The sequence below is a fragment of the Labrus mixtus genome, chromosome 14 (genome assembly GCF_963584025.1).
Source record: "Labrus mixtus chromosome 14, fLabMix1.1, whole genome shotgun sequence".
NCBI lineage: Eukaryota > Metazoa > Chordata > Actinopteri > Labriformes > Labridae > Labrus > Labrus mixtus.
Window position 1 is genome coordinate 22932223 of NC_083625.1, and position 10354 is coordinate 22942576.

General features: G+C 42.5%; 1 protein-coding gene and 1 long non-coding RNA gene across 2 annotated transcripts; both read left to right on the forward strand.

Annotated features, from left to right (window-relative positions):
- Positions 1 to 1875: 1875 nt before the first annotated feature.
- On the forward strand, positions 1876 to 3736 carry supt4h1 (SPT4 homolog, DSIF elongation factor subunit). The gene is made up of 5 exons (XM_061055862.1): positions 1876 to 2060; positions 2525 to 2631; positions 2750 to 2805; positions 3308 to 3361; positions 3482 to 3736. Exons 1-5 carry the CDS (start codon positions 1992 to 1994, stop codon positions 3547 to 3549), a joined length of 354 nt encoding a protein of 117 aa, XP_060911845.1. The 5' UTR covers positions 1876 to 1991; the 3' UTR covers positions 3550 to 3736.
- A 4223-nt stretch (positions 3737 to 7959) lies between these two features.
- Positions 7960 to 10354, forward strand: LOC132988454 (uncharacterized). Its single transcript, XR_009675812.1, has 2 exons — positions 7960 to 8213; positions 10228 to 10354. It is a non-coding gene; the product is annotated as an uncharacterized LOC132988454 (long non-coding RNA).

Below are 10354 nucleotides of genomic sequence, written 5' to 3' on the forward strand. Positions count from 1 at the left end.
ATAAAGTCAGAAACATCAGGGGAAAAGTCAAAATGACGAGGGAAAAAAAGAAAAAAGTTGATATGCTGGTAAAAATGTCGAGAAACAGTTGAAATGATGAGGGTGAAACTAACTCTCCTGGTATCTTTTTAGCTCTAAACCAAAGTGCGGCCCGAGGGACATTTGCGGCCCTTGAGGGGATTTTTTGCGGCCCGTGACTTCAAATAAAGAATCAGAAGATTTTGGCCCGAGGCACATTATCTTCTTTTTCTTTTTTATGTTAACAAGGGCTGAACAATATTCCTAAAATAGAAAATGTTCAGTAACATGTATGTTGTTGTTTTTTTTAAATCTACAGCTTTTACTATTTTCCACATTTTTTTGTAAACTATGAAAAAAAAAACTTATGCAAAGATTTTGCAAACAAGCGGACTGTTGTTTAACCATTTAATGACCTGAGCTAAATGCAGAAAGCTTTTCCAAAAAAAATGAACCACGTTACAGGTTTGATTCTGAGAAAAAAACAAATAAAGTAGAACGAAGAAATCAAAATATTTGATTTCCTTTTATTAAAGGGTTTCTTTAGCAAGCCTTTTGATTCTACAAAGTCGTACTATTTTTTCAACTATATTTAAAAAAACAAAACCTGTGGCCCGCGAGCGATTCTAACACGACAATTTTGTCCCGCAAGAAAAAAAGTTTGGACACCACTGCTCTAAACAGTATCCAGGGACCCATTTTTTCTTTAAGTAAAGTTTGTGTATTTGTGAGAATTGTTTCATTTCTCCAACTTTCAAATTGCACTACAAAATATAGCCTACATAGTGAAACTTTAAAGAACATGTCTTGGGGGCAAAAGATATATATTTTTACTTTTCGGGACTTCAGGGGCTCCGTATAATCTAGAGAATAAAATTGAAACAATTTTGAGAATATAGTCTAAATTACACAAAATTGTATTTCAATTTATTTCTCAACATTTCAACTTTTTTCTCAAAGTGTATAATGGAGGGAAAAAAAGTATTTCTCATGCCTGGCTCTAATCCCCTTCTGTAGAGGATGAAAAATCTTGGCGGCACAAAAAACTTAGCTCGTGTGCATACACTAGATCAGTGGTTCCCAAAGTGGGGGTCGGGACCCCAAGGTGGGTCGCCAGCCACCAAGAGGGGGGTCGCGAGATGCCTTCCATAAAAATTTTAAAATCATTTTAAAGTGCATAAGTATATCTTTTTACCATTTTTGTAAATATACAAAAAGTAGTCCAATGTCATATAAGACAGTATCATTAAGTGAAATGGAAATGACATTTTGAATTCTTTTAGGCTGTTGTATTATTTTGTGTTCCTAGTTTTTGGATAGGTTTATTAGTGTGTGCGTGGCTGTCGCTACGTTATATACCTAACTAACCACCTTAAAGAACAGTGGGGGGTCCCCAGTTTCTGTCACCCTTATTTTGGGGGTCACTAGATGATAACTTGAGCGAATAATGTTGTGTGCACAACATAACAATCTTGTGCGGACAACATTGCAAAGGTTTTGTTGTCGCTTTTACTTTTTGGGATTTCATTGGCCCTGTAATATTAATTAATATTTACAGTCTATGCTTTGTTCATAGTCTCTGTACACATTTAAGGTGAGTTGTATTTTGGTGTGGTTGCCCTGGGAGATGGTGTTAAGAGTAGATTCATGATATGAATAACTATCACAGTTTATTGTATACGTACGTCTGAACATAGAAGAATAAATTGACAGTTTGTGACTATACAGAGAGAGCACCTAAAATATCCTCTTTGTAATTAAAATGTTTATTTTATATGATTGTAGATTTAAAAAAAAAAAAAGAAAAAAAGAAAATTTCACACAGGCGCACAAAGTGGACGTCTTTTTCCGGACCTCAGTGGGGTCCTCTCAGCCAGTGACGTAATTCCCCAGCGCCTCGGTAACTCTTCAAAACAGTGATCCGTTGTGATATTTGTATATTTCTGACATAGTTTCTCTCCGAGATTATCAGAATGGCTTTGGAAACGGTCCCTAAAGACCTCCGCCATCTGCGAGCGTGTCTCCTGTGCTCGTTAGTGAAGGTAAGCCGCGAATTCAGAGAAACTAAAGCTTCAGTTAGCTTCTGTGCTAACGTTTAGCCTGTTTGTTCTGTTGTGTATCAAACTTAACATTTAAATAATGATTAATATTTACTGAATGACGTGTTGTCTAAAGAGACACATTTTGAATCTTGAAAATAACCTTCTACACATGTATGATGATGTTTATATTAAGATGTATTATCATAATTATTAACATGTTCTTTATTAGGACATTTACATTATGTTTGTTGTGTTTATTTAACCCTGATTTAGCCAGGAAACAAACAGATAATACACAATCAAGCAGACATTTAAATCACAGTTAAAGTATAATAAGAACTTGACTCCACCTGCTATAAGTGGATCAAGACTATTCTTCTTTATTTAGAAGGTATTTAACCATTGTTCACTCTTTTATTGTGCTGTATTCATATAACCAACAACTCTGTGTTTGTGTCCTTTAGACCATCGACCAGTTTGAATATGACGGCTGTGATAACTGTGAGTCTTACCTCCAGATGAAGGGCAACAGAGAGATGGTTTATGAATGCACGAGCTCCTCGTTTGATGGGTAAAAGTTGATTTCACTTTGATTATTCAGAACCTTCTATGTACAATTTCACACGGATTGAACTCATCTGATTGTTTTTTTTTTATTAAGCTTACCTCTACCGTCTGTTTGTCCTCAGGGTGGTGGCCATGATGAGTCCTGAGGACAGCTGGGTCGCTAAATGGCAGAGGATAGGTGAGGATGTCTGAACAGAGAAAACTCAATACCAACTGTAATATGAGAGAGAGAGAGAGAGAGCATACGTACATGTGGACAGTGCAGATTTGGGGAAAAATCTGGTAATGGTGGTTTTTGGAGGAAAGGAGAAGGTGCAGGGAAACATCTTTGTTTATCTCCAGTCGGTCTTTTTTTTTTTTTTTTGCCTCTGTTGCACCTCGTGTCCAAACTGCCAAAATGTTAGTTTGTGTATTTAAAACTGTTGAGTCAGTTTTTGTGTGTCTGTGGGCATGGCATGAAACGTGCAGCTCGTGTGTGTTAATCTGAGATCAGCTCAATCCTAAATGAGCGGGTGGTTAACCACCACCCTTCACCAGCCAGTTGATCAGTGAACCTGTAGTTTAAGTCTGAGCTCAAGGCTGTTGAGAACACGTCAGTCTGGCTCTTGTTCAAACTGTGTTGTTTCAGTCTTTTCATTAGAATTATTCTGTGATGTTTGAATGTTTGCTCCATCCAACAGGAAACTTCAAACCAGGTGTTTATGCCGTGTCAGTGACGGGCAGACTACCTCCAGGTACTCCATGTTTAACTGTCACGATTCTTTACGATGCACTACAATGTTTTTTTTAAAATCCCAGATTCTTCTGTATAGGAGCATTGCATGCTGTTTAAGCTGTTTTCTGCTCTCCTACAGGTGTGGTGAGGGAGCTGAAAAGCAGAGGAGTGATCTATAAATCCAGAGATACCGCAGTGAAGTCGTAAACCTTTAATACCGCTGCCAACAGCGGGACTACTTTAAACGATGTCTGTGATGTCTTCTGGATTTTTTTCAACTGTTTCATTTGTTGTTTTAAGTTGTGATTTCACATGTAGGTTTGTTTTTTTCATTTGGAGGAAGAAGTTTTTATTTCTGTGAATCATTGAGAAAATAAAGTTCTGTTTTATAAGACGTACGTGTGATTCTCATCGATCTCTGCACACACGGGGAGGTCTGCTGATGTATGAACAACCGCTGCACTGCGTGTCGAATAATAGTGTTGTAGTCAAGACCACACAAACCGAGAGCAAGACATACCCGAGACCAGAGTGCTCAGAGACCGAGATAAGACCAAGACCGTAAATATCTCTGAAAAATCATCATCTTGTGGTTAGGGGGCGTGTCACTCACTTAGACCGTAACACCTGGAAGGTAGCGGCCGTCACCGGGGGATAAAAATAAAAATAAATTAAAGTTATTTGTTCTTTTAGAAAGAGGCGTTTTCTATCTAATCACAGTGATGACTTGATTTAAAATCTGGAGTCCGCCCAGTCTGAGAGCGAGACAAGACCGAGTCAAAATGATTGAGATTCCGAGACCTTGAAAACGTTGGACAAGTCTTGAGACCAAGACTGACTTCAAGTACTACAACACTACCAAATAATCAGCGAGTGAGCCCAGGGGGCGTGTCCAGATTATTTTGACTGGGGTGGCCTGAAGCCTGATGTGCACACACAAACACAAATAAACAGAAATGATTTACCCTTTCTAACCTCACCAATCATTTCTAATGTATATCCCAAGATAATGGCAACATGAGCTTAAAGTTTAAATGACACAAACAGAAGGTGTTCAAAGTCATGATTTAAAGTACTTTAACTACAAATAACATGTTCTGGTCCAGACATGTTGCCAGTTAGTTTATCACAAGAAAGACAAGAGTGCATGACTTTCCCATGAACCTGTCTTATGAAATAGATGTGCACATTTTAAATTAACAATTTAAAGAACAAACAAAAGAAAATGTGCAATATTGACATGTATAGAAAATGACTCGCAGCCTTTGCCAGTTGGTTTTAAAATAAGTTAAACAGGGCAAATCGACAATCACAGTTTAACCTCTGGACACGCCCCTGAGTGAGAACAAACTGGACATGCAGTACCACTTATTGCCAGTAGAAGGCAGCATATCCCAACTACTGGTGATGTGAAAATAGTGGTATTATCTTCTTACTGTAAGACAAGAATCCCCCCCCCTCTCCAGTAGATAATATTTATTTCCTGCTTTCTGTGTCTGCTCAGTGTCTGTGTTTCTGTGTATGTGGGTCATCCTGAGCTGCTGCTCGTATCACTTCATGTCCACCTGCAGCTCTGCTTTGTTAACTTGAACTACTTTTAAGGTACACAAAGTGTTTGTTTGTAGCCAGAGGCGTTCAGTGTTCTGTAGTTTCACAGTTACCTAATGGATCGAGGTCTCAAGTGAGCCTGGTCAGATCTCGCTCTCCATTATCAGATGAAGGTTTCGCAGCTCGAGGGAGCACGAGAGCAGCTTCATGAAACGTCTCTCACAGTTTGCTGGAGTGAAGCAGGTGGCTTTACCTCAGGATGCTGCAGGTCACAACAACAGGCCGAGTGCACGTTGTACACGACACACTCTCTGTAAAATACTGAAGAGAATCATAACCATCCAAAGATAGACGGAGCAAAGAAACATGTCAGTGGAGGGGATTTAAAGGGCTTCTTAATGAAGGATTCACATCAAAGAGTTCATGGGTAGAAAACAGGAGGAAGATTTCACTCCCATCAGGTCGGCGCTTCAGACTCCCACGAGTCACAAGAAATGATTAGTGTCATGTCCAGCTCTGCATCTTAACTTATGTCTTCATTTTTCCCTCATAGTTTTTTACTGTTTGATTTTTGTGTCACTTATTCTCCTCTCATTTCAGATCCTTCACTTCCCGCCCTGATCGTCTCCCCCTCACCTTAGTATTGAGTCTGACTGTGTGTCCCTCCCTTCTGTGCCAGTTCGTCTTCGTCCTTTGAGTCAAGCGTACCAGCACTTTCTCCTTCTGTGTCCCTTCCCTCATTTTTGGATTTTGTCTGCTCATCTGGCTCATCATTTTTTTTTCACCAGTAGACTGTTCTTCTTCACCGTGAGACTGAGTGAAGTGTCATGTGAGTTTTATCTTCAACGGGTTTTTGGTCGTTAGTTAGGGAAAAAAAAACAGTTGTCCCCCATGCAATACAATTATTACATTCATCAAGTAAAAAAAAAAAAAAACACAGCCCCCCCCATGCCCTAGTGTTGTAGTCGAGACCACACTAACCGAGACCAAGATGTACCCGAGACCAGAGTGCTCCAAGACCGAGACAAGACCAAGACATTCAGGGATCGAGACTGATTTAAGACAAAGACCATAATTATCTCTGAAAAATCATCATCTTGTGGTTAGGGGGCGTGTCACTCACTTAGACCCGGGAAGGTAGAGGCTGTAACCGGGAGATAAAAAATCTAATTATGAAAGAAGAATGAAGAGGAGTTTTCATTCTAATCATGATGTGGAAAAATAACAGATCAGTGGTGGTCTTGATTTAAAATCCAGAGTAGGCCTACATCCAGTCTGAGACCGAGTAAAAAGGTTTTCTATTCTGAGACGATACCTTCAAAAAGTGGTTTCTAGACCGAGGCCGAATCCACAGTACCACAACAATACCCTGCAGCCCCAGAATATAACTGCCCAGCGTCTTCGAGGTCTGACACCTTCACCTGCACAGAGATGACACAAACCATGAGCTCAGCAGAATCTCTGGACGGTTCCAGGAAGCATGTTAAACTCAGCTGCTCAGACGAGCCTTCATGTAACTCTTGAACCCTGCGCTGTGTCTGATCCTAACTCTGACCTGCTGAACCTGTGATTTCTTTATGAACATTTCCTCTCCTTCTGAATCTGTTTGATTCTCTTATTGGTGAAGCACTTTGTAACTGCGTGTGCTATATCAGTAAAGTTTGACTAAACCGTGTGAACAGATCGCTGAGGCTCAGTCACTGTAATATGCAGAGACCATATTAACGAGTAACCAGCTCTGATTCATGGAAACTTAGACTAAGATGGAGGAGAGGCGAACGCCAGCGTCCTCTCACGTCCGGGAAAAACATTGAAGCTGAACAGGAAGTTTAGCACACCAAGTGTATGACTGTGAATGTGGATTCAGTCGTCCATCTCGATGTGGTGATCCTGCACACTAAGTTCTCATTTATTCAACATTATTTGTCCATGAGACGGAAAACCTTCACATGGTGGAGTCCGAGTAATAAAACATGGCGGACTATCACTATGTGCACGTGCAGCTTTAACAAGTTCCTTCTACTGAAATAAACACGATGATTCTCGTGCACGCAGGTGAAGAAGAAATCTAACTTGAACACAGAACGCCACTGACAGACTGGGGGGGGGGGGGGTCTGGGGACTTGTGTTGAATACAGGAGGGTCGCTGGTTCAAGTTGGAAGTCGGTCTGGCTGCCAGGTCACTTCCTGAGAGCTGCTGAGGTGCCCTTGAGCAAGGCACCGAACCCCCAACCGCCCTCGTGCTAGCAGCCTCTCTCTGACATCTCTCCACTGATGCACGTCCCCCCCCCCCCTCCAGGGATTAACAAAGTGTGTAAAATAAAGAAGGGGCTCCTCTTTATTTGACATATGAAATGCTTCTCGCTCGTATCCTCCCCTAACAGGTTTCACTGAACTGTTACTCAAATGAATAAAACGTCTCGTTCTTTCCGCTGCAGGCAGATCAAACACTTGTGATCTGACTGTGTGGCGGTCTGCGACAGTTTATAATCAAATGAGGGATGAACCGCAGGTGTCTGTTAGCACGCCTCCATGTGGGTTTGTAGCTCAGTGCTCAGGTGAAGGGGAGAATAATGCCGGTCACTTTTATTCCCTTTGTGCTGTGAAAACAAAAAAAAACCAAAATGATTTCACAGTAAAAATGTTTTTAGAGCGTTATTTCTCTCTGACTTCTTCCCTCTTGTGACGTCATGGCGGCGAGGTTATTTCACGAGCGCCGCAAACTAAGAACAAAACCGAGAGAGAGAGAGAGAGAGAGAGAGAGAGAGAGAGAGAGAGAGAGCTCTGCCGCTTGCTGCTGCAAGGCGGCCACGACCACAGGAAGCTCCGCCCACACGCTCCTCTCTGTGCACTTCAAACGGTGGAGGAGCAGCAGCATCCGAGCAAAGAGAAGTGAAGCACGCCCTTCAGTTTCTCACACACACACACACACACACACACACACACACACACACACACACACACACACACACACACACACACACACACACACACACACACACACACACACACACACACACACACACACACACACACACACACACACACACACACACACACACACACACACACAGCCTGTCTGTCTGTCTGCAGGCCTCATTGGTGCACGGTGACTTTTGCCCTTATTTGGAAATGTCAAGACTTCAAATTGAAGGGAAAGTTCAGATCAGGAAACAAGGTGTCACCTCAACGTTTGGCTGTTTGTTGTTGTTGTTCAAACAGGGAAAACAAAGATGAATGCACTCTGCTAAAAGGAACACTTTGTAACGGGGATGAAGACATGGAGAAAGGGAAGTAAAGGGGATGGACAGCCAAGTGTGCGCGTGTGTGTGAGTGTGTGAGTGTGTGTGTGTGTGTGTGTGTGTGTGTGTGTGTGTGTGTGTGGCATGACGCTGACACACTTCCTCTCTCTTTAAGAGCAGGAGGCCGCTACAGAAGCGAGAGCAGCTCGGCACACTGAAGGATTTCATTTCCTTTTTACAAAGATCTGCTTCACGCTGTTTCCATGTAAAGACGTAAACAGGATAAAACAGAGGAGCAGTCAGACACAAACTACAGAAATGTTGATCTGCAGTGGTTAGTGCTGTTGCCTCACAGCGAGAAGGTTTTGGGTTCGAATCCCTTTTGTATTTGTTGTGCAAGTTTATAATCTGAGGTATCGATGAGTGTCAGATAAATGATGTGAAGGAAGATCATTCAAGAAGTAAAAGAACCTCAACGTGTAAGACCATGGTCCTGGTAAATCTGCTTTCTGCAGGTCTCTGTGGATCCAGCAGGTCTGGGAAGGGGGGTGCTGGAGGGGGGTTAAGCGGTGTCGTCACCCGGGGGACAATCGAGGCCCAGGAGGAGCTCACTGAGCAGGCAGGGAGGGGAAGAGGCTGCCGGCTGAGATAAGGCAGCGCGGGGACACACACACACACACACACACACACACACACACACACACACACACACACACACACACACACACACACACACACACACACACACACACACACACACACACACACACACACACACACACACACACACACACACACACACACACACACACACACACACACACACACACACACACACAGGGGTCAGGAGATCGAAGGGTTAAAGGTTAAAAAATGAGTGGCTTTTAGAGACACCACATGTTTAATATTCTCAACAAGACTCCATGCTGACGCTTTATATTTCATCACGACGGATCCTCACCTCATCAAAGAATAAACAGATCACTACCCAGAATCCTCTGCATGAGGTCAGTGTGTTTATCTGGTGCACGTCTGACGTCACCATCCCCCGTCGTTTATGAATCAAAGCGCGTCATCTCCTCTCTGATTCAGAGCTATGGCCGTTCACCCACATCAAATCCCCACAGGAGCCCACGTCACAGGGATCAAGTCATTCAGGACCAATGTCAGACTACTTAAAAACGTTGTGGTCCCGTAACAGGTCCAGCTACAGAGTGCGTTACTTTCCTCTGCACCTGTCGGATGTGCAAAGTATTTATTTACAGTTTAATATAAAACAATAATAAGTAACTAAAAGCAGCCTTTACAAAAACCGGAAGGTCAGAGGTTTAATCTCCAGCTCCTGCAGCTACATGTGTGATGTGTTCTTGGGGGGAGGGGGGTGGAGGGGGGGCGGGGGGGTGCATGTACTGATTTATCTGACATCTATAGTAACATACAGATAATAAATCATTTAAAAATGACGTTTCAGCCGTTTGCATCATCAAGGTGTGTTTGGTCAATGTCAGATCTCTGAGTTCTCAGATCAGCTGATCCCTGTACACAAGATGATGATTTTTCAGTGATATTTATGGTCTTGGTCATGTCTCGGCCTTGTCTCGGTCTCGGAACACTCTGGTCTCGGGTACAAGTGTTAAAGGGAAGGAAAGGTTTCTGTGATTTCAAAGTTTTAAGAACATGATACTCTGTTTGTAACTTCAGTAGGTTCTTACCTGCAGGATTCTTTCCTGTAAAACATTATGTAGCTGCATAAATCCAAGTTACCGCTCCACATACTGAACTCTTAACATGTTTGTGTCACCTCAGAGCAGGGACACAGGCTCATCAGGACAGACTCCTCAGGGCTGTGGAGGGCAGAGGAACAGAGCGGAGCTTTTTCACCATACTACTACTCAAAGTTTTCTTCTTCTGCGTGCTCAGACTGCAGCTTCTTCTTCACTGGAAGAGATTATGAGACTGTGACGTAACGAGGGAGAGAAATAAACATGAGTGGATCCACTTCAGGACTTTAGAAGTCTCCCATTCTGGTCTAGATAATAACCATCACTGCTGCCTTTTAGAGAGGATTCTAACACGTGTTTTCTCATTCCTGAAGGTCGCCAGGGGAACTTTGATTCATCACCCCGACCGCTGTAGTGACCTGCAGGTTGGATTATGAGAACTCACACGGCTGCAGACGGACAGGAAGGAAGTGAAACTGCGGCCTTTCACTTTTTATAAAT